Source organism: Halichoerus grypus, chromosome 6 (assembly GCF_964656455.1).
Source record: "Halichoerus grypus chromosome 6, mHalGry1.hap1.1, whole genome shotgun sequence".
NCBI lineage: Eukaryota > Metazoa > Chordata > Mammalia > Carnivora > Phocidae > Halichoerus > Halichoerus grypus.
In genome coordinates this window covers 7,374,516-7,398,042 of record NC_135717.1, presented here as the reverse complement: position 1 = coordinate 7,398,042, position 23,527 = coordinate 7,374,516, and the positions used below count along the sequence as shown (strand labels likewise).

Genomic DNA, 23,527 nt, shown 5'->3' with positions numbered 1-23,527 from the left:
AAGCAGAGTTCAGCTCAAGGGTCACAACTTTCTCGGGAAGACTTCTCAGACCCCCCCTGACTAGGTCATCCTCACAGCCCTGGGTACCTTTCTTTCCCAGGACTTACCACAATTGCACCTTCATGTTAATTTCTGTGGTTGGTTGATTGCAAGCACTCTGTGAGGGACCATGTCTCTTTATTCACTATCGTAGCCTCAACACAAAGCACAGTGCTTGGCAGGAGTTCTCATTCAAGAAACGCTTGCTGTATCAGAGTGACCCAAGACCCAGTGTGTCCCCCAGGGTCTGAGAGCGTTAGGAGAGCAAGGACCATGCCCTATTTGTGGTGGCTCCAATTCCAGGAGGGTTGAAAGTACTCAAGAAACATTCATTGGATGCATAAATGAATCTTTGTTAAGACATGCATACATGTCTCCTGGGGCTGCCAAGAGATGCTGAATGCTGATGGTTCTTTCTGAGGCTGAAGCTAATCCTAACCCTGACACAGGGACACCCAGGAGACTGGTTAAAGGGAGGTGAGGGAGAAAGTGGTCCCCAAAGAGACAAATAGGAACTCAGATGACAGATGGGAAGAACACCTGTTCTGAGACGAGCCACTGGACGGTAGTGAATAGCTTAATGCACTTTTAATAAATTACATGTGATATTTATCATAATTAGCTAATAGTAGTAACATTTATCAAGTACTCGGTCTGCGTCGGGATCTAATTTCATCTTCACAACAATCTTACGAGGTAAGTAGAAATTATGGGCACATTTTGTAGACACAGAAACAGATCTGAAGAGGGAAAGAATCTTGCCCAAGGTCACACACAAGTGAATGCTGGAGCCCAGATTTAAAGCTCTGATCTGCCTGACTCTAGGGTGGCTCTGTCCCATACAGCTGCCACCAGCCCCTTGTGGCTCTTGAAATGTGGCTGGTCCAAATTGAGATATGCCCTAAGTGTAAAAACACACACTGGATTTCAAAGAATTAGTATGGGGGAGAAAAAGGAATGTAAGCGATCTCATTAATAACTATTCATTACATGTTGAAATGAGAATAGAGATCGAGTACATTACTGGAATTCATTTAACCTGTTTTCTTTTACTTTTTAAAAATGTGGCTATTAGGAAACGTAAAATAATGTGTGAGGCTTGCATGCTAGCCCTTTCGGACAGCAATGGCCCAGAGCCTGTGCCCCCTCAGAGCCTCTCCTTGCGTCGAATCTTCCCAGGGGTGGGGGGCCTACCAATTCGGGGAGACAGTAACTCCTGTGTTTTGACAGGATTTGCGAGTTCCTTTGGAAGAAGATCCTGGAATGCTGTGTTTTGCCCTGAACATGCCCGAAACTCTACTCAGCATCCAGGGCTCTCTGCATATGCAGGGACCCCCAGCTTTCCTTAAAAAGGAGATGAGGAAGGCGTTGGACCACCTGGCTGGCCCAGTGGGTCCTAGCTGGGCCAAAGTGAGTACTTAGCAAATATTTACTGCATGAACAGAGAGGACAATGAAAAGCCACATTTGCAAAGAATCACTCCACCATTGTGTAACTCCACCAGCTTGTGAGCTGGCCCCGTGGGACTGTTCCATGGATCCAAAGTCATGTCCCTTGGGGAGGAGATGGAGCCAGAATCCACTCGCCATCTCCCTTAGGGGCTCTGGCCTCTCAGTGGTCTTACCTTATAGTAATTGTTGTTGTAGAAGCAATTGCAGGAAGAGGGATGGATGCAGCGGGACTCATGAAACAAAAAGCCAGAATTGCAGACACAGCCGGGTTTGCAGAGGGGCCCACAGTTGGGCTTGGGTCTCTCGCAGGATGCTGGGCAGGCGCAGGGTTCGAAGTGGGCATTTGGGGGGCACCTCGCTAAGGGGAGAACGGCTTGCGTCAAGCCTTCACTCTAGTGCTTTTCTCAGGGAGATTTCTTGTCTCCTCTACCCCCACCCTCAAGTTCTCTAAGAAGGAGGTCCCTATGATTCAGCCATAAAAAGGAATGAAGATCTCACACGTGGATGAACTTGAAGTTCTAGCACACGGACAAACCTTTGAAACGTGATGCTGAGTGCAAGGAGCCAGTCACAAAAGAGCACATGTTACATCACTCTATGTGTGTGCAATGTCCAGAACAGGCAAATTGACAGAGACAGAACATAGATTAGGGGTTGCCAGAGGATGGGGTACAGTGGGGGTTGGGGAGAAGGTGGAGTGACTGCTAATGGGTAGGGGGTTTCTTTGGGGCTGATAAAAATGTTCTGGATTTAGAAACTGATGTTTGCACAATCTTGTGGATATACTAAAACCACTGAATTATACACCTTAGAAGAATGGATTTTATGGTATATGAATTATATATCTATTTAAAAAAAGGATGTTGTAAGCCTAGTACTTGGCTCCCAACAACCTCCACCCCACCTATGCCCTGTTTCCCTCTTGGTCAGGGTGGTCCTCATTTTTTCTAAAGTTACCATGTCCCGTTCATCTCTCCTCTAAGATTGCAGTTTTCTATTAGACGCATCCATTTATCTAATTCTCATTCCTATTCACAGTCTCTTACTTTCTGCTGTTTGTCCAACACTCCATCACCTACCTGGAGTACGTCTAGGGGTTGTAGTGGTCATGGAGGTACTTGGAGTAGTTGTAGGAGGCATCACCAAGACTGTTGGCCCAATTGGTACAAGTGTTGGGCTGGGCTGGCGTGTCGTAGGAGCTGTGTGCCTTTCAGTGGGGACAGTAGATTTTTCTGTGGGGATGGTGAGTTTTTCTGTGGGGATGGTGGTCTTTTCAGTGGGAATGGTGAGTTTTTCTGTGGGAACAGTAGATTTTTCTGTGGGGATGGTGGGTTTTTCAGTGGGGATGGTAGGTTTTTCTGTGGGGATGGTGGGTTTTTCAGTGGGGATGGTAGGTTTTTCTGTGGAGATGGTGGTCTTTTCAGTAGGGACAGTGGGTTTTTCTGTGGGGATGGTAGGCCTTTTAGTGAGGACAGTGGGTTTTTCTGTGGGCATGGTGGGTCTTTCTGCGAGGATGGTAGTTTTTTCTGTAGGGACAGTGGGCTTTTCTGTGGGGATGGTGGGCCTTTTAGTGGGGACAGCGGGTTTTTTTGTGGAGATGGTGGTCTTTTCAGTGGGGATGGTAGGCCTTTCAGTGGGGATGGTGGGTTTTCCTGTGGGGACAGTCAGCCTTTCAGTGGGGATGGTGGGTTTTGCTGTTGGGATGGTGGGTTTTGCTGTTGGGACGGTGAGTTTTTCTGTAGGGATGGTGGGTTTTTCTGCGGGGATGGTGGGTTTTTCTGTGGGGATAGTGGGTTTTGCTGTGGGGACAGTGGACCTTTCAGTGGGGATTGTGGGTTTTGCTGCTGGGACGGTGAGTTTTTCTGTAGGGATGGTGGGTTTTTCTGCGGGGATGGTGGGTTTTTCTGCGGGGATGGTGGGTTTTTCTGTGGGGATAGTAGGTTTTGCTGTGGGGACAGTGGACCTTTCAGTGGGGATTGTGGGTTTTGCTGTTGGGACGGTGAGTTTTTCTGTAGGGATGGTGGGGTTTTCTGCGGGGATGGTGGGTTTTTCTGTGGGGATAGTGGGTTTTGCTGTGGGGACAGTGGACCTTTCAGTGGGGATTGTGGGTTTTGCTGTTGGGACGGTGAGTTTTTCTGTAGGGATGGTGGGTTTTTCTGCGGGGATGGTGGGTTTTCCTGTGGGGATAGTGGGTTTTGCTGTGGGGACAGTGGACCTTTCAGTGGGGATTGTGGGTTTTGCTGTTGGGACGGTGAGTTTTTCTGTAGGGATGGTGGGTTTTTCGGTGGGGATGGTAGGTTTTGCTGTGGGGACAGTGAATTTTTCGGTAGGGATGGTGGACCTTTCAGTGGGGATGGTGGGTATTTCTGTGGGGATGGTGGGTTTTTCCGTAGGGAGGACAGGTTTTTCCGTGGGAATGGTGGGTTTTTCTGTCGGAATGGTGGTCTTTTCAGTAGGGATGGTGGGTTTTTCTGTGGGGACTATAGGTCTTTCTGTGGTAACAGTAGTCTTTTCAGTGGGGACCATGGGTTTTTCAATGTGGACAGTGGACTCTTCTGTGGGGATGGTGGGTTTTTCTATGGGGATGGTGGTTCTCTCAGTGTGGACTGTGGGTTTTTCTGCAGGGATAGTAGGCTTTTCTGTGGAGATGGTGGTCCTTTCAGTGGGCATGGTGGGTTTTTCTGTGGGGATGGTGGGCCTTTCAGTGTCAATGCTGGTCCTTTCAGTGTCGATGGTGGTCCTTCCAGTGTGGACAGTGGGCTTTTCTGTGGAGATAGTGGGCTCTTCAAGGGGTACAGTAGTCTCTTCCAGCGGGACAACAGACTCTTCAGTAGAGTCAGTGGATTCTTCAGTGGGGATGGTAGACTCTTCAGTGAAGACAGTGGGCTCTTTTGGAGGGAGAGTGGTCTCTTCAGGGGGGACAGTGGTCTCTTCAGGAGGCACGGTGTTCTCTTCAGAGGGGACACTGGTCTCTTCAGTGTGGAAAGTGGGTTTTTCAGTGGGAATAGTGGGCTTTTCTGTGGGAACTTTGGGCTTTTCTGTGGGGATGGTGGGCTTTTGAGTGGGAATGGTGAGTTTTTCTGTGGGGAAGGTGGATTTTTCTGGGGGAAAGGTGGATCTTTCTGGGGAGACAGTGGACATTTCTGAGGGGACTATGAGCTTTTTTGTGGAGACAGTGGCTATTTCACTGGGGACAGTGGGTTTTTCTGTGGGGGTTATAGGTTTTTCTGTGAGAGCCATGGGTTTTTCTGTGGGGACAGTGGTTATTTCACTGGGGACAGTGAGTTTTTCTGGGGGGGTTATAGGTTTTTCTGTGAGAGCCATGGGTTTTTCTGTGGGGACAGTGGCTATTTCACTGGGGACAGTGAGTTTTTCTGGGGGGGCCATGGGTTTTTCTGTGGGGACAGTGGCTATTTCACTGGGGACAGTGTGTTTTTCTTTGGGGACCATGGGTCTTTCTGTGGGGACAGTGGCTATTTCACTGGGGACAGTGGGTTTTTCTGGGGGGGCCATGGGTTTTTCTGTGGGGACAGTGGCTATTTCACTGGGGACAGTGTGTTTTTCTGGGAGAGCCATGGGTCTTTCTGTGGGGACAGTGGTTATTTCACTGGGAACAGTGTGTTTTTCTGGGAGAGCCATGGGTCTTTCTGTGGGGACAGTGGCTATTTCATTGGGGACAGTGTGTTTTTCTGGGAGAGCCATGGGTCTTTCTATGGGGACAGTGGCTATTTCACTGGGGACAGTGGGTTTTTCTGGGGGGGCCATGGGTCTTTCTGTGGGGACAGTGGCTATTTCATTGGGGACAGTGTGTTTTTCTGTGGGAGCCATGGGTTTTTCTGTGGGGGCCATAGATTTTTCTGTGGGAGTCATAGGTTTTCCTGTGGAGACAGGGGTTTCAGAAGGGCCAGGGAGGGAAACTGGAGATTTGGAAGGAAGCTCTGTTGGCGCTGTTCCTGCAAAGAAAAACAAAGAAATAAACAAATCCTGGAGTTCAGTCAAAATCATACCATCACCTTCTTCACTCACTTCGAGTTGGAGTGGGTAGGCTCAAAGAGTAACTTACACCTCTCCCACTTCCAACCCCAACCTCCACTCACTTAACAAACACTCAACAAACACTGCTCCTAATACACGTCAGACATTGTGCCAGATACGGGAAACACAACATGAACAGGATGTTGGTACTCCCTTCGGGATCGCCGTCCACTAGGTAAGGGGTTGTGGATCCAGCCACAGAAATTCACAGCATCAAAGTCACATTCACTCAAGCAAGCCTTCTGGTAAGACCAGGAAGGTAGAGGTGGGCGGAACATGGAACACAAAGCTGCGTGAAAACTCAAGCATGACCGAGAACTGGATTTTCAGCAGTCCCAGAGATGGTCATCTCAGAACACGGCCCCTTTTCTGGGGCTCTGGATTTTGTCTTACCTCGACAAGTCCCATGATTGATCAAGATAAAACCCACAGCAACGACAAAGGCAGTGTTGGTACCCCTGATGGCCTCCAGGATCAGCTGAAGGTAATGAGGGACAGAGAAGAGAGAAATGCAAGTGAATCCCCGGCAGCTCAGGGACTCTCCTGGCCAGTCTGTCCTCTGCCAAAAGGCCACCTTGTTCTAGCCTCAACAGTCCAACTCTGCCCCCGCTCCTTTCCAGGAGCCAGGTATCCCTCTCGGGGACACCAAGTTCACCTCTGCTCTCTTTCCAGTGGCCCATCTTCTCAGCCCTGGTTGTACCCAAACATTATGTCCCCCCGTCACCACGTTCCACACAGACGCTGACAGGGCGCTCTCTCTCTCACCTGCATGGGCTGTTGATGCCCCAAAGGGATGGTGACAGAGGTGTTCAGCCAGTCGGGACTCTGAGACCCAACGCGGTGCCAGAGAGTAGATGGAGCACTGCCCGCAGGACTCTCCAGCAGGAGATTGAGCTCAGCACCCTCTCCGAGGCCATACATGTGGTAGGGAAACTCCACACAGATCGCACCCGGGGCACAGAAGGGCCGGCTCACCAGTCTGAAAGACTGGCCCGCCTCAGAGAACTTGTCGGCCTCGACGTAAATATAGCGACCTTCCAGGCGAAAAAGAAGGGAATCGAAAGAAGGACAAGATGACAAACCTCCACAGGACAGCCCAGTGTTGTTTTCTCTCACAACACTGTGCTTTCCAAAGAGGGTCTGATGCAAACACGAAAACTCCCTACATTGTAGCAGGTTTGGGTTTTTTTGTTTTGTTTTGGTTTTCTCCCTGCTTGTTTTGGACTTCTAACTGAAGAAGGCAGGATCAGAAAGAAAGGGAAAACCAAGCCAGCAGCCCAGACTCCTTTGCTGGCTGCATCAGTAAATGTCTTGACTGAAAATGAGAGTGTGGATTTTGAAGCCTTGGGCTCAGCGAAGTGAGATGCCTGCATTTTCTGGGGGGAGGGGGGTTCAGTGACCCCACAGCCAAGAGAATCTTCAACTCACTCTACTTCTGTCATCTCCACAGTTTTGGCCCCATGGCAGCTTCCCAGGAAACACCTGCTGGCTGATCTTCACCACCTACAATATCTTCTTCCATCAATCCAGCCAACCCCCCAGCTGGGAGAAAACCCAGTAATTTGTTGGCTTGAGGGGTCCTAAATCTCCTCACCTTCAAAAGCGCCTGCACCCTGGATATGCATGTTTTTATTTCCCCGGGTCCAGTGTCCGCCATCCCCTAATGCCTGGGCCCAGTCACAGAAGGGATGGGCATCATCTTCAAAGTCACACTGAGGAAAGCTCTCTAGGGGGTCAAAATGGGAGATGTGAGCAACGTGGGCCATGCTCTCTATTCCTCACCACGCCCCGTCCTGCCCCCAGTTCTGAGCGATCTGGTCCTCCCAGGGCCTTGTTCTCACCCCCACAGGGAGCAGTGCTGATTGCATCCACTGCCACAGCTGGCTCTGGGGTCTCTCCAAACACACCCACCAAGGTGAACTGAAGAGAGAGAGAAAGGGGGCTGGGAGTGAAAAACCAGCCCAAAAGCCCCAACCCTCCCCCCATCTAATTTTATTCTATTCAGGAACCCAGGCACCCTGCTCCCAGGGCCCAGACCCTCAATCCGTTTCAATACCAGAGGTGCCTACCATGCGCAAGGAATCCTGACCTCTTTGCTCGTCTGTACCTGAATCTGTCCCTGGCCTGTGTAATTGACAGAAACAGGCTGCCAGGTGGGTCCGGGTTGTCCTGAGAAGAGAGTGTGTTTCCGGATGCTGCCTGCGATGGAAGGAATCCGAGAGATAACTGACTTATTAAGGGGACTGAAAAATAACTTCAAACCTATACTCAGGGGCGCCTGGGTGGCTCAGTTGGTTAAGCGACTGCCTTCGGCTCAGGTCATGATCCCAGGGTCCTGGGATCGAGTCCCGCATCAGGCTCCCCCTGCTCTGCGGGGGGCCTGCTTCTCCCTCTGCCTCTGTCTGCCACTCCCCCTGCTTGTGCTCTCTCTCTCTCTCTCTCTGTCAAATAAATAAATAAAATCTTAAAAAAAAAAAAACACACACACACACACCTATACTCAGAAGGATGAGTAGCAAAGAGAAAACTTGGGAGTGTATTCCTCTCTCCCAAATGCAAACACAACCTTCTCTCTCACTCTCCTGGCACTGGTATCTGTTGTTCCAGAAGCGGGCGCTCTCCTGGCTCCCGGATTCCACTCCATGGAGTAACCTTGCATATAGCCTAGATTTCCCTAGACCCTGAGGGATGCTCCATAGTTTCCTGTCAACCTAACCCTGGGAGATGAGCCTCAGGGCCGTGTAAAGCCAGCGACTGCCAATCTTACCCAAGACGGAAGCATAGACGGTGAGGGCTGCACCAGGTGACTGTCCATGGAGGATGTAGTGGAAGGACAGGCTCAGACAGCCAGAGGAATGGCTCAGGGGGCTCAGGAGGACAGATTTCTGCCCTGGTTTTGCATTCTTGGGGTCCAGGAGCATGTAGAAGCCACCTACCAAGTAAAAGGCCAGTAAGGTGGGGCGGCTGAAATTGAGGGAGTCCGGCACAGGGATAGGGCCCTGTGCCGACAGGGGTCCTGGGCCTGGGAAGCCCCGACAGCTGCCTAGGATCAGCCAGCGCTCAGGTGGGCCTACATCTGGCCGAGGCCTTCGAGCCTTCCAGAAATGCTTGGCAAGAGCGGTAAGGACGCAGGCACTGCCTTATGAAATGCAGCATCCTCTCAGAAGCAGCAGCCGGAACCCTGCCCTTTGGGTTCTGATGCTTTAGGTCCCCGAGAGTCATGCCCTCTTCCTTTTCTTGACCCACTGGATATAGTTGAGTCACACAGACTAGCGAGAGAGGGCCGGTCCAAGGTCTAGAACCCAGCATCTCTCCACCCTACCGACCCCAGCAGCTCAGGCAGCCAATCAGCTTGGACCTCGCTCCGTGACGCAACTGGTAGCCGGGGGAGGAGAATAAGGCTGCGCAGGCGTGCTGGTCCCTGACTCCCACGCGCTCCTGCTGGGTGAGCGCGCTCGCACCCGGCCTGGAAAGGCGGGCTTCGGGAAGGCAGAAAAGAGGGTTTGAGGGGAGGGAGTGGGGGGGGGGCGGGGGGAGTGGGAGAGAAGAGAAAAGAGAAGAAACAGCAGGGAAGGAGGAGGAAGGGGAAGGAAGGAAATGGTAAGTGGTGAAAGAAAACGCAAGGAGGGCGACGCTGGGATATCTGGTTGGTGGAAAGAAGCGGGAGAAAAAGAAAGGGAAGATGGAAAAATACGAAGCAAGAGGGAAAAAGCATGAGAGAGAAAATTAAAACAACAGCCAACATTTACTGGGCTTGGCCTGGGGTGCTAATGCTGCGGGGCGGGGTGATGCAGAGATGGGCTGGCCCCGCCCTGCTTTCCAGGGCGTCTGAGTGAAGGGGAGGGGTGGTTCTCCAGGTCTTTCTAGAAGGCAGACCTCAGGCAGCGGGAAAGAGCCCTGGAAGGAGAGCATGCCGTTGGAGTGAGCCGAAAGGGCTTATGAGCGGTGGCGGGGAGACGGAGGGGAAGAGAGAAGAACAGGAAAACGAAGGGGGATGATTGAGAATGGAGAAATGCAAAGGGACGGAGAACAAAGAAGTGGGAACTTAGAAAAGAAATTAGGGAGCGTGGGTTAGGGTTAGTTTGTGGGACCGTAGGGGGGGGAGCTGAGTGTGTGGAGTTTGCTTTCTGCTGAGTAACTTGAGCTGACAGAGTTTTGAGGTTGCTGGGGTTCACCCCAGGCCATCTCAGGGCAGTTACTGTTAGGCAAACATCGTAAAGTCCTGCAGAGGTCACTAGAAGCCCAAAAAGGCAAAGGATGGAAATACGGCCATTACTTACTACCAGGGCTAGAGAAATCATCCTCAGGCCCCACGTTCGGCACCCCGGGTGACCCCTTCTTCTGGACCCACTTGGCCCCAGAGGCTGTTGGGATCCAGCTCCAGCCACAGAGATCATTTGGAACGTCGAAGCTGCACCTCTGCATCATGCAGACTGAGGGGAAGAAGGGGGGGAGGATTTAGCTTTTTCTAGGAGGACGCAGCTCCAAAAAGCATGCCTCAGCCTGGGGTCAGAATTCTGAGTCCCAGTCTGTGTCCTACTGTCAGCCATGGTGGGCTTTTGAAGCAGATACGGTCCCAGCCCTTAGCAGTTCATTCCTGGGACAGATTATTGAAGCTGCCTGTTAGTTTCCTCATCTATAACTGGGAACAACAGTACCCACCTGCCGTAAGTTAGATCATATGTGGAGAGCAACTAGCATAATCCTGTGCTCAGTAAGTGTTAGTTCCTTGCACTCAGGTTCTGGAATTTTCCTTCACTTGAATTTGCTCCCATTGAGTCTCTAATGTCAGTTTGGAGGGCTGATCCTGGGTGAATCTGGGGCAATAACTAGGGTGACCAGACATCCAGTTTGGGCCAGGAACTGAGGGTTTCCTGAGATACAGGATTTTCAGTGCAAAAAGAGGGACAGCCCAGGGCAAACTGGAATGGTTGGTCACTCTAGAAAAGGTATTACCACAACCCTGTTAAAAGAGAACCTCTCTTTAGGTGTGGCTGCTTCAGGATTCAAAGATGTAAGATGTGGAGGCAGAGGGAAGCAAGTAGCCCCAACTCTGGGAGAAAGCAGGACCATGGTCCCTGAGCTACTTCTGCCACCCTGGGCAGCTGGTGGAGGCAGAGACGAAGAGGAAGAGGGACAGGGGCTTACTGCGATTGCAGGAACCCCGATGGATAGAGATGGCATCCAGAGAGATGTCCAGGTAAGCCGTGCTGCCCCTCACTCCTTCAAACACCACCTGTGGGAGAAAGCAGGAGACCACCCACCCTGTAAGGTCCTTTGCCTCGGTTCCCAGTTTTCCTGCCTGAATTCAGATGGCCCAGCCCCGCACCCCCTCCTTGCTCCAGCCCCTCCTGCCCACCCCCACACACACCCAGGTTTCTCCTCCCTGGGGCCCAAGGCTCTGCCCTCAGCCTCACCTGGCTGGGCAGGACAAGCCCCATAGGCACGGTGACAGCAGTGGGCATCCAGGAGGGGCTCTGGGTGTTAATATGCTTCCAGAGCAGGCTGGGGTGCTTTTTCTTGGTGTCCCTGAGCAGTAGCAGTCTGAGCTGGGCGCCCCATGACAGCCCGAACATGTAGTAGGCGAAGTGCACACAGAGGGGGCCTTGCTCCCATATGGGGGGGCTGCGTAGGCGGGCCACCCCGCCCCGGTGGAAGGTGCTTGAGTTCATGTGCAGGTAGTAGCCCTCTGGGGGAGGCAGAGCTCAGGATGGCGAGGAGGCCCTGCCACCCCTGATGGTGCCCCTCCCACCCCCGTCCGGAGTCCAGGCACCCCCTTCCAGCTGCCTCCCTTCTCCCTGCGCCCAGGTCTGCCCGAGCCCAGCTCCCAGCTGTCTCCCTAAACCTTAGGCTTCCTCACCTCCATTAGGGTACCCCCCGGGGGGACCAGTGCTGCCGGTGGGGGAAGTTCCACTGGCTCGAATCCAGTCCCCGTCATCTGTGGACACTTGGGTCCAATCACAGAGGGGTTTGGAGTCATCCTCAAAGTCACACTGGGTGAGAATAGCTGGGAAGAAAGGGCTGCTCTGAGGCCAGGATGGGGGAGAGGGCCAAACTGGGGGTTGGGGATTGCCCGGGTTGCTAAGTGCAGAGAAGGCAGCCACTAGGAGATTTAGGGTCCAGAGCAGAGCTTCTTAAAAGAGAATCCGAGAAATAAGAATCTCTTAGAAGAAATTCATGGTGGGGGTCAGGGCAGAATGACTTCTGGGACAGGGGTCCCAAACTGAGGTGCCAGGGGCTGGATTCAGCCGGGGGGACAGGCTTTGTCTGGGTGCATACGTTTTGTTGTCAATTTGAACGTGACTGTCCCAGGTAGGGCTTGGCCTCTACTCCTCCATGTTTCCTCCACCCTCTAACATTCACTACATGTCTGTGCCATCACTCAGCCCCGAGGGCACTGGAGGTGGTCACCCCTGGGGGCAGGAGAGAGATCTGAACGGTGCTGGTTTCCAACTCACAGTTATCCCTAGAGCTGCGAGCAACTGCCTTCCAGTCCGGAGGCTTCTCTTTCCTTGGGGTTGGTTTGGAGAAAGAAAAAAGAAAAAAAAAAAAAAAAAAAAAAGGAATACTTGTCATTATCAAGAATCATAAACCTCGGGGCGCCTGGGTGGCTCAGTTGGTTAAGCGACTGCCTTCGGCTCAGGTCATGATCTCAGGGTCCTGGGATCGAGCCCCACATCGGGCTCCCTGCTCCGCGGGAAGCCTGCTTCTCCCTCTGCCACTCCCCCTGCTTGTGTTCCCTCTCTCGCTGTCTCTCTCTCTGTCAAATAAATAAATAAAATCTTTAAAAAAAAAAAAAAAAGAATCATAAACCTCGATGAGCGTGAGCTTTCTGAGCGGTCATTCATGGAAGACTTCCTTTTGTGTTTGCCAAGTCGTACCAAAGTGTAGGCAGTGAACGTATATTTACTTGTCTTCTTTAAGGTTTTCAAAAGGCCACCCAGCCTCCTCATGTTAAATTCTCATCTATCTCCTAAAAAAAAGAAAAAGCGTCTCCTGTCCGAGCTCCTCCCATCCCCACGGGTTCCCTCGGCACCTCTGTGTCTGAGGTAGGATGAGTGGTAGAACCTCGCTCAAGGAGGAACCAGTTCCTGTGTATGGAGATTCTAGAGCGGTACGTAAGTGTTGGCACCTGGGGAAGCTCCTTCCTTCGGGCTGAGAGTGGGGATTCTGTGGGTCCCATGCTGCCCGGTGGGTGGCAGGTGGTCCTGCGTCAGCTACAGGCCACTGAACATATAGATGAGTTACAGAGGGATGGCCCCTCCGAACCCTCCGAACCCCACAGAGAAGCCAGCTTCCCCTCCCCAGGTGGCGCGGGCCAAACCCAACAGTGCTCCCCTTTACTTGTTCAAGTTCTACTTGCTCAAATCCCCCCAAACCAGCTCCAGGACACCAAGCCATCCATCATGTCTCGCTGCCTCTACTTGAAGTCTCCTATCTGCTGAATTTGCCCTGGGTTCGGCCCATTTTCTGAGAGCCCCACCTCTCTCTCCTCTCTGTCTCCCCAGCTCCGTGCCTCCTCCCTCTCTATCACGTCTGGGCTCTGTCCCGTTCCCGCTGAGCTGCTCACACCCCTCAGTTCCAGGCTCTGGGGCTGCAGGGTTCCCCCCCCCATTCCTGTTCATCATCCTCTTCCTCCCCAGGGCTGTGCCCTTTGTGGTTACCCTGCTTGCCCCCTCCAGCTTTGCCGCTCGCTCTCCCTTGGAGCCACCCCTAATCACCCCCTGAGCCCAGCTTACCAGACAGGGGCAGGCATGTGGCCCCGGCCCCAGGCAGCCCCCACCAGCAGCACCAGAGTCCAGACTGGAGGAGCCATGCGGACCTCAGAGGCGGCTCTCAGGGGAGAGGGGAAGGCACAGTAAGCCCAGACCACTTTATCCACCCCTGACCCCCCTCGCTTGACAGCTTTCAGAGGATGCCATGAAAACCAGACAGAGAACACGGGAGCACTCTGGGAAATGGAAACTACAAGGGTAGAAATGTAAAATCCAACGAAGAGAAATGAAATGAGAGCAGGAGAGAAGGAAAGCAAGAAAGACAAGAGAAAGACACTCGGAGAATCCATCCGGGAAGTCTAACATCCAACCAAAAAAGTTCAAAATAGAAAGAACCAAGGAGAAGAAATGGCTTAAGAGAAACCACACAAGAAGACTTCCCGGGACTGAGATACAAGTCTCTTGATTAGAAGGGGTCTCGTATGATGAATGCAAGGACACCCACGGAAGGCATGTCATGAGATTCGAGAGTAGCAGGGGGCAAGAGAAGACCCTAACCACCTTCAGATAGAAAAAAGCAAGTCACATACTAAGGATCAGGAAGCAGCATGGCGTCAGGCTTTTCAATAGCAACCATGGGTTCTAGGAGGCCGTGGAACATTGTCTGCGGAATTCCAACAGAAAATCATTTCAAACCTAGAATTCTGTAGCTGGCAACAGTGGCATAAACGACTGGCCGGTCAAATAAGGTGGGACTGGAAACGCTTAATGGCAAAGAACAGAAAAACACAAGTCCCAGAGTGCCAGACAAGCCACCAGCCAGTAAACATCAGAAAAGATGTTCTGCTTCACTTGGACTAAGGAAAATGCTAATCACAACTACAACTGTCATGGTGACCACCATTTCAGAGACTGAAAGCATTGCGTGTTGGCCAGGATGTAGGTAGACACACTCAAACACACTGACGCTAAGACTGTAGGGTGGGGAAAACTTCTTGGAAGGTGATGCGACAGTGACTCTCAAACTTTCTAGCGTGCGTGGTTTTGACCCCGCCTTACCTAATTTCTAGGAATCTCCCCACAGAAATCCGTGTGTATTTGCCCAAATCTGGGCACACCTTAAAGATGATCACTGTGGCATGGGTTATAATAGGAAAAAAAAAATCGAGATTACTTAAATGTTTACCAGCAGATAGGCAGTTGGATCATAGTCAAGGAATATTTTTCATATGAAGGAATGTTATGGAGGTATTAAAAAGAATGGCGCTCCTCCAAAAATTAAAAATAGGCTTACCATAGGGTCCAGCAATTCCACTTCTGGGTGTGTAGACCCAAAAGAATTGAAAGCAAAGACTTGAAGAGATGCGTGGATACCCAGGTTGATAGTGGTAGTATTCACCATTGCCAGAAGGTGAGAGCAACCCAAGAGTCCACAAAACAAACAAAATATGGTATATTCATACAATGGGATATCATTCCGTCTTTGAAGTAAAGGAAATTCTCACACATGCTACAACCTGGAGGACACAATGCTGAGTGAAACAAGCCTGACACAGAAGGACAAATATCATAGGATTCCACTCATCCAAGGTACCTACAGTCAAACTCACGGAGACGAGAAGTAGAACGGTGTTTGCTGGGAATAGGGAGTTAGTGCTTAATTGGGACAGAATTTCAGTTTGGGGAGATGAAAAAGTTCCATGGATGGCCTGTGGTGATGGTTGCACAATGTGAATGTACTTAATGACACTGAACGGAACACTTAAAAATGGTTAAGGGCGCCTGGGTGGCTCAGACGTTGAACGTCTGCCTTCGGCTCAGGTCATGATCCCAGAGTCCTGGGATCGAGTCCCACATCGGGCTCCCTGCTCGGCGGGAAGCCTGCTTCTCCCTCTCCCACTCTCTCTGCTTGTGTTCCCTCTCTCTCTGTGTCTCTCTCTGTCAAATAAATAAAATCTTTAAAAAAAAAAAAATGGTTAAGACGAGGGGCGCCTGGCCAGTTCAGTGGGAAGAGCAAAAGACTCTTGATCTTGGGGTCGTGAGCTTGACCCCATGTTGGGGATAGAGATTACCTAAATAAGAAGATTTTAAGATTTAAAAATGGTTAAGAAGATAAATTTTATGTTATGAGTCCATTTCCACAGTTAAAAAAAATAATTTCAAAAATATCACTTGACGTTCTAACACTGTTTGTTAAAGTTCATTCCTGACTTAAAGAAGAAAAGTATGATGGTAGATGGTAGATCAGTATGTTCTGATAGTGGAAAGAGGACCTGCATATGTTATTAAATGAAAGAGCCCAAAGAGTCCAGAACACAGACAACAGGAGGGACAAGCCAGCTCTGTGAAGGGAGGGAGTGGGGAGGGGACCTCGCCGAGGCATGTTTAGCGGCCTCTGTTTTTTGTTTGTTTTTTAAGAGATTTTATTTATATATTTGACAGAGAGAGAGAAAGAGAGAGAGAGAAGGAATGAGCAGGGGGAGCAGCAGAGGGAGAGGGAGAAGCAGGCTCCCTGCTGAGCAGGGAGCCCGACGCAGGGCTCGAACTCAGGACCTTGGGATCATGACCTGAGCCGAAGGCAGACGCTCAACCGACTGAGCCACCCAGGCACCCCTGAAAATTTTATTTTTAAGTAATCTCTACACCCAAGGTGGGACTCAAACTCATAACCCTAAGATCAAGGGTCACAGGCTCCTAAGCCAGCCAGGAGCCCATAGCGGCCTCTGTTTTGTCTGTGAAATAGGAGGGGAGTGGAGAAGGCTCTGGTGGCAAGCAGGCCACAGCAGTGCCCCTCTCGGGGGGGCTCCATGCCAGTCGTGCCCACAGCCAACTCACCCCTACCTTCCAGCTTGCGCTCATGCAGGCCGCCCTCCTCTGGCCCAGGCCTTCCTTCCCACCTTGCCCCAGCACACTTTACAATGATCAGGGCTTCTCTCCACACACACCCCTCTGAGGGGCTGACCGGTGGCCAGGCAGATAAACACTTTGGTAGAGAGTGTTTGGAGGGGGTCCCTGCCCCAGGTCACTGGAGACAGGAAGGGAAGGCTTTTGTAAAGAGGTGACACTTGAGAGGCTTTCTAAACCACAGAGACATGGTAATGAGGCAAAGAAGTTGGGAAGGCACATCCAGGAAGAGAGAATGTTCCAGGCTTAGAGGGAGAATGACATTTTTGAAGAATGGTCTGGCTGGGGGGAGGGGAGGGCGCCTGGGTGGCTCAGTTGGCTAAGCATCTGACTCCTGATTTCAGCTCAGGTCCTGATCTCTGGGTCTTGGGATCAAGTCCTGCATGGGGCTCAGAGCTCAATGTGGAGTCTGCTTGAGACTCTCTGTCCCTCTCCCTCTATCCCTATTGCACCCTGCCCAGCCCATGCACACATGCGCTCATGCACACACACACCCGTGCTCTCTCTAAATAAATAAATAAAATCTTAAAAAAAAGAAAAAAAAAAAGAAAGGAATGGCCTGTGTGTGTGTGTGTGTAACACTGGGAGGAGGCAGGGGCTCTGTCTTGGAGAACCTTTGAGGAGCCACCAAAAGTTTTTAAACAACCAGGGTGACTTGATCTGACTGGCAGCTCGGGCAGCCTGGGCAGCTGTGGACCAAAGGGGACCTGGCTGGAGCTGGAGAGACAGGAGACGAGGCTGTCAAGGGTGAGAGATGGTGGTGTAGTTGGACGCTAACATTGAGACAGCGGGAGTGCGGACATGAGTGGATCGAGAACTTTCCGGGAGCCAGAAACAGCCGTTCTTGCGGGCTAACCTCACTGAACCTCATGTCCTCCTCACTGCAAAATTGTTGTCCTCATTTTCCATGTGTAGAAACTGAGCTCCGGAGAAATGAATCCTGTCCAGATTTCCATATCCCAGCACACCCAGGTGTTCCTAGAAACCTTCGGTTTCCCTCCCTTCACCTCGGCAGGCCCCTACTCTGTGCCATCAAATCTATGCCCAGGGCACCGGGCCTTTGCCCCTGGCAAGTGACGGTGATGCCAGGGGCAGCCATTCTAACGAGCTGTCAGGGAGGGGCCAGCGGGGTCGTGCACCAGGCATTGAAGACGGAAGTCCCAAACCCCCTCACAGTCCCGGGGACCCCTGCTCAAATGAGCACCAATAGGACCACGGAGGGGTCAGACCTGGGGAGAGAGATCCTCTGCCTCTTGACATCAGAGCGGGACATGTAAAGGATGGCTCTTTCCCTCTTTTGATTGCTCTCCCAACCCTGATCGACCCTTCCTCCATACCAGGTTGGGAGAGCAATCAAAAGAGGGAAAGAGCCAGGAAATGGTTAACCCAGGGAAGAGCCACCAAAGCCAATTGATCCACAGCCCCTCCTAGTTGGGCAATAAGTCCTCTGAGGGCTGCTTCTGCTGACCTCTCTTTGGCGCCACGGACAGTCCCAGCTTTCAACCTGTCTGGGGCGGGGGTTGGTGCGCAAGGCAGGACAGGACAGGATGGCGGCGTGGAAAGGCACCACTGGGCTCTGCATTTTGAGGGGTCGGGAATGTGTGAGGCCCCCGAGGGTTTGTCACTTGTGAAGCCTAGCAGCTGCAGGCATAGGTGTGAGGGACCCCGGCATGTGGAATAAAAACCCCCGGAAGGGCTCCAGAGAATTTACACCAGTCTTGGCTTCGCTATGTTTCCTTGGACACTTCACTCACCCTCTCCGGTCCTTAGTTTGCTCTTCTGCAAAATGGAGAGACTAGCACAGCTAAGTTTTTTTTTAAAGCGAAAATTGTGTGCGGGTCATGTAATTCTTTTTACTAATCAATTTTTAAAAAATCAAGAAGCGAGAGTTCATGGACATTTGGGCGTGACTCACATAAGTTGGGAAACCGTACTACTGTCTGCTTTTCTGTTGCCAATCATCTTTCATAATGTCATTTTATGATGGAATTTTAGAGGAATTAGCCTCGACCAGCTGGAAAAAATGTAGTTAACATTCAGCTTAGATTCCAATGTCTAAGAGGCCCCATTTAGCTAATTCAAATCCAGCAACACTCGTCTGCTATGATGATAAGAGGATTCGGAGTAGTTCCAGGAAAATCTTAGGTGACCTGTGGGCTGGGGTCGGGCAGGTGCATTTGGTCAACCTGATGCTCAGGCCCAGGGCGGGGGTTTGGGCCAATAGGCAGCAGTCAGGGTGGGAGCTGGGCTTGCAGGAGGAGGTTGAGTTGGCCCCGAGTGCTAGGAGACTTGGGGGGTGGGGATGATAGGAGGGAAAAAAGCAGGAGCCCAAGGCAGGGGATGATGTGGGGAGGAGATTTTTTTTCTTTTTAAGATTTATTTATTTATTTATTTATTTGAGGAGGGGCAGAGGGAAAGAATCTCAAGCAGACTTTCTGCTGAACAAGGGTTTTGATCCCATGACCCATGAGATCATAACCTGAGCCAAAACCAAGAGTCAGACACTCAACCGACTGAGCCAGCCAGACGCCCCTTGGGGAAGAGTTGATACTGAGATGGATGGGCCTCCTTCTTCCTCCCCTCCAGCCACTCCCTCTACTCTCCTTTCCCTCTGATCCCTGCTTCTGCTAGAAGAGGGAACAGAAGTCAGAGAGCCTGGCTCCCGGTCCTTATCTTCCTCAGTGTCTTACGGCCTGGGCAAGGCCCATAATCTCTCTGGGTCTTGGTTTCTTCCTCTGCAAAATGAAGATCCTCTACCATCCCTGCCCTCCTCATGCAGTTAGGAGAATAAATGAGAAAATGCCCAGGAAAGCACCTTGGAAATCACAAAGCGCTCTACAAACAGAAGACATCTCCATTAAACAATTATGTAACCTGCTGACTCAGAACTGGGCCGCCCTGGCTCCTGTCCTGCCAGGAAGTTAGAAGAGCTGGCTCCGCCATTTACCTGGTGGAACTCGGTTGTATTTTTCCCCGTCTGGCAAATGGGGATGATACCTGATGATACCTAAGGGCCCCCTGTTTCATGGACTTGTGGTGAGAATCGTAGCAGATCATGTAGGCACCAGAGTTTAGTATGTTGTGGATCATCATAATAATAGTACAGAAGAAAGTTCACATTCCCAGCCCGCACTTGAAGACCCTCTGAAATCTGACAACACCCTCCTTGTGTATGTGTGTCTCTTTGCAGGGACGTGGGCCCTCACCAGGTCCTTCCCGTCCCGGGCCTGTCCACACGCAGTCACGTACCAAGCTGGCTATACCTTAATGAGCTCGTGTCTTTTTGCCTCCAGGGGAATCCCAGGAGGACCCTGGGCTTCGAGAGGCATAGACTGTCACTTCATGTTTTCCTAGCACTTGGTGCAAAAGTTGCCACATAGTAGGCACTCTGTAAATGTGGAATAAATGAGTTATGTTTTTAATGTTTTAACATACTGGCCCGGGGTCATATAGTTCAGGTTCCACTAACTTTTTTTTTTTTTTTTGGTAATAGAAAGCAGTAAGCAGTCTGAAGAGAAGTCAAGGAATAAGGTAGGTGGCCCTGACTTGTGGGGAAAAAAGATCCAGGTACTGAGTGGGCCTGGGGATGTCTGGGTGGCACATCAGGCTAAGGTGTGCTTGGGGGTTATGAGTCCTAAACCTTGTGTTTGGGGCCTAGCTGCGGTTATTGGCAGCATGCCTTGGGTTTCAGGACAACTCTCTTAGCTTTGATGTTGCTATCGAGAAAGACAGATTCCTCCCTTCCTGATTCACAGCAGTGGGGCAAGAACCAGATGCCATCCGTGGAAAGCGCAATACAAATTTTTATTGGAATGTGCAAAGATCAGAGCCCTAAGAGTTCTTTCCCTTGTAGATTTTGCTAACATTTCCCAGTAGGGCCTGAAGAGGGCACTGCACCCCAGGAGTTGGGTTGGCCAGGATGAAAATTCTCCTTTGGGTCCACCTCTCCGTTGATTCCTCCCACCACGCTTCACCGCTGCTCCCAGCACACACATATACTTGGCAAATACCCTCCAATCCCCGAGCCTACCCATAATTTGCCCTGCTGCAGATTGCAAAAATTCTCTCTTTTGCATATTTTCAGGGGTGCAGGCTGACTTCTCTAAGTTTTGTGATATGAGCAGAAAGACTGATTCCCACATATATGATAATGGTCAGGACTGGTCTCTTGGGTGGTATGTTGCAGCTGAAGCATTATTTCTGGGAAGGAATTTGAGGTGGATTGTTGGAGTAATGGGTGAAATTAGAAGTAGGGATGGAGAGCGGAAGCTGAGTTAGTTTGTTCTGTGTCCCCCATCCCAGGGGAACAGGGCACAGGTAGGGATTATGAGGAAGGATAAGCAGAAGAGGAAAGGGGTCAGAGCTGGGGGCACTGGGAGTTCCTGCTGTCTTGGCTTTGGGAGTTCCTGCTTCAAATAAACTTTGAAGTTTATTTCTTCATCTGTTCCGTGGGAATGACAGTGGAAACTTTCTCATAGAGTTGTGCAAGGAATAAAATGAGGTCATGTAGGCAAACCACCTAGAATAGCCCTGGGCACAGAGTGAGTGTTCAGTAAGACTGCTGTCGGGACCGTGGCTCCTTCTGCAAGTGCCAGGGGAGAGCATTAATGGTGACCATCCCCAGGCAAGGAAAAGGGTCAGCTGGATTGAGAGGTGGCAAAGGCTGATGCGGGAATGTGGCTTTAGCCAGAGGCACCACAGAGAACAAGTGAGAAATAATAAGGGCCCAGTGGCCAGGACTGGAAGCTACCACTCTGGGGGCTCCTGGTTCCTTGATGGCAGCTGTAAGCTCAGTAAAGAGGGTTACCAGCTGCCTACTGAGGACTAGCCTTGAATGGAACCACCTTATTGACCAGCGTGGGCAGAGCTTGTGGCCTCAGGCCCAGTGGGGTCAAGAGGTCAGACAGGCTATGCGAGGCAGCACGTAGGGCCCGACCCCCTCCACCTCTAGTTTCCCAGGACTGTGGCCTGCTGCCAGCATGCGAGCAGGGCCAGGGAAGTAGGGAGCTCCCGGGGAAACAGAAAAGTCAAGAGCCATGTTGTGATTTCAGTTCTTGCCAGTGAGATTGAAAAATACACAAAACTTGGACCCAGTGAGAGCCAGGGGCCAGCCCCCATCCCATCTTCATGGCTCCCACCACCCTTCGTCCAGTGGGCTCTTGCTGTCATGGGAGTATCCATGAGACCTGGAGAATTCATGACTTGCCACCTAAATTCTCCAGTCCCTCCTGTCCCTGCCTGATAGGTGCAAAAAGAGATATTTGCCCTCCAGCTTCTCCTGGCATCACCGCTCGGCAGGGCACCGAGGTGAGTTTTGGTGTCTCCCCAGCAAGGCTCTGTCCCCAAGCTTAAGCTGATTTCCTCCGACTTCCTCCTGCTTCGGGGCCTCAGGCTGGCCCTGTGACATCCTTAGATCTGAGTTGAGCTCTGGACAGTTCCTCTGGCCCTTGAGATGTCACCCGTGGCCGTGGAGTGTCCGTGGGACAGGCTGGTGCTGAGCTGCTCACCCCTCGACAGGGGTCAGGAGTGGTGGTGCAGAGGCGTGGTACAGGCAGGCAGTGGTGGTGAGTGAGGTGGTGGACGTGCCCGGGGTGGGAGCACCTGGTCACCTGTCCCCTCTCCTGCAGGCCTCCCCCGTGTACAGCGTCAGCTTTCCCCGCAGGAAATTGGAGTAGATTCGGAAAAGTTTGCACAAAGTATCAACAGTGAATGTTTGGAGTGGAGCAACAGAGGCTTCCTCTGGAAGGGAGATGGCCTCCTTCTGCCAAGGAGAGAACAAAAAAGTTACTGCAGTGCAGTGCAGCGCCGGGGAACCCTGGAGGGAGACGGGATTCAGGACAGAACTGGAGGGGGGATGAGCAGGGCCCTTCCAATGGAAGTGCGAGGGAGGCTCCCACCCACCTGGGCTCCCAGCGCCCGAAGCAGGGAGGTGAGGCTTCGCAGGCTGCTGATGGCTTTGTCCACATGCAGCCGGAGGGTCTCAGATGGCTGCGAGGAGTTGGCCAACAGGGCCTGGCCCCGCAGGATGGCTTCTGAGAGCAGGGCCAGGCCCTGCCAGACTTCCACGGCCTGCTGCCCAACCTAAAGGAAATGGAGACTTGGAGTTAGCGGCCCAAACCAGCCCCTCCCTCTCAGCAGCCCCAAGTACCAAGCTGAGCAAAGTGAAGGCTTAGAATCAGTTTGGTTGAATGAATGAATGAATGAATGAACAAAGAACAGAGAACAAATGAACGAACATAGTGCGTCCAGCCCTCCTCTTCTTCTGTTCTTCTGTCGTTCTCCCGAGCACCCCCTCAGGTTCCCAAAATGAGACTCCCCAAGAAGAGGGAAAAAATAAACTCACGTCCATCCTCTTCCAGGTGTAGAAGTTAACCTTGGTGTCTGGGACGGTGATATTCTCGCTGAAGCTGCAGCCTTGAGCACAGCCCATCTGAAATGCACGACCCGGGGTAAGGGGGGTCAGGCTCTCCAAAAGCTCCCTCCACCTTTGCCCCTTACCTAGCTTCCAGTTATGCATTGGGGGCTACCACTTGTATCACTTTTACTGGGGGCTCTGGCTTCCCACTTCCATCCCTGAACCAAGTGCCAGTTCCTGGATCTTGGAGGAAACCCCTGGGCTCTTGAGAGTGAGTTCTGTGGAATGTCCTGAGGAGGGGGCCTCACCGTGACATTTTCGGCCTCCCTGGCCTCCAGGATGTACCTCTCCAGGACTCGGCTGTCACAAATGAGGCGAGGGGGGGCGCCCAGGACTGGGAGGCCCAGAGGAAGCAGCAGCAAGGACAGCAGAAGCAGCAGGGCAGGACATTCTAGAAAAGAGTGCCGGGCTGAGTGTGTGGGTTTGGAGGGGCAGGTTCACACATCCCGCTCCTCTGCCCCCAGCGAGGCGCACCCGACCCCCCACCTTCCCAGCGCTCAGGTTCTGCCTCCTCTGCCTTCATTCAATCCCGCTGCGACGCGCGCACCCCACCCCCCCCAAACTACCGGCATCCACTTCTCCGGGCCAAACTTCAATCCCGGTGTGACAGAGGCTTTCCCTCTCGCAGATCCCGGTGATTGCTCCAAGACCCAGGTGTCAGCTTTCTCCCCACGCACGTAGCAGCCCCCTCTTCTCCCCGAACCCCGAAACCGCGTCCCCGTGTCCAGGTCAGATTTCACCTTTCCCAGGGGCTCCCTAAGCCCTGCCGGCACGTGGAGGCTGCCCCACCCCCCTTGCCCTTCCGGGGTCCTTGGCAAGTTGTCGGTCCTTGAACCCAGCCACCTCGGGGCCACTAGCCCCGGCGGTAAATTCCTGCTCAAACAGGGGCCCGGGCGGGCGGGGGCTCCTCCAGCCGGCGAGTACTCACCGCACGCCCCCATCTCCGCGCCTCCCCCGGCCCCTCAGCG

At 52.1% G+C, this 23,527-nt stretch overlaps 2 protein-coding genes across 2 annotated transcripts in view; both read right to left on the bottom strand.

Annotated features, from left to right (window-relative positions):
- The window catches only part of ZAN (zonadhesin), a 32,856-nt gene extending 20,755 nt beyond the window's left edge, over positions 1–12,101 (bottom strand). The window contains exons 1-14 of the mRNA XM_078074014.1: positions 11,984–12,101; positions 11,386–11,532; positions 10,943–11,214; positions 10,674–10,761; positions 9,806–9,958; positions 8,293–8,457; positions 7,633–7,724; positions 7,367–7,445; positions 7,120–7,251; positions 6,291–6,559; positions 5,919–6,003; positions 5,379–5,443; positions 2,570–4,085; positions 1,664–1,848 (exon numbers count right to left, since the gene is read on the bottom strand). Coding sequence (XP_077930140.1) covers positions 1,664–1,848; positions 2,570–4,085; positions 5,379–5,443; positions 5,919–6,003; positions 6,291–6,559; positions 7,120–7,251; positions 7,367–7,445; positions 7,633–7,724; positions 8,293–8,457; positions 9,806–9,958; positions 10,674–10,761; positions 10,943–11,214; positions 11,386–11,532; positions 11,984–12,101 — 3,366 coding nt within the window. The remainder of the gene's footprint in view (positions 1–1,663; positions 1,849–2,569; positions 4,086–5,378; positions 5,444–5,918; positions 6,004–6,290; positions 6,560–7,119; positions 7,252–7,366; positions 7,446–7,632; positions 7,725–8,292; positions 8,458–9,805; positions 9,959–10,673; positions 10,762–10,942; positions 11,215–11,385; positions 11,533–11,983) is intronic.
- Positions 12,102–21,048: 8,947 nt separating this feature from the next.
- EPO (erythropoietin) lies at positions 21,049–23,004 on the bottom strand. Its single transcript, XM_036073366.2, is given in 5 exon segments — positions 21,049–21,905; positions 22,046–22,225; positions 22,488–22,574; positions 22,808–22,983; positions 22,986–23,004. Coding segments are annotated over 5 exon segments (618 nt in total). The 3' UTR covers positions 21,049–21,749.
- Between the last annotated feature and the right edge of the window lie 523 nt (positions 23,005–23,527).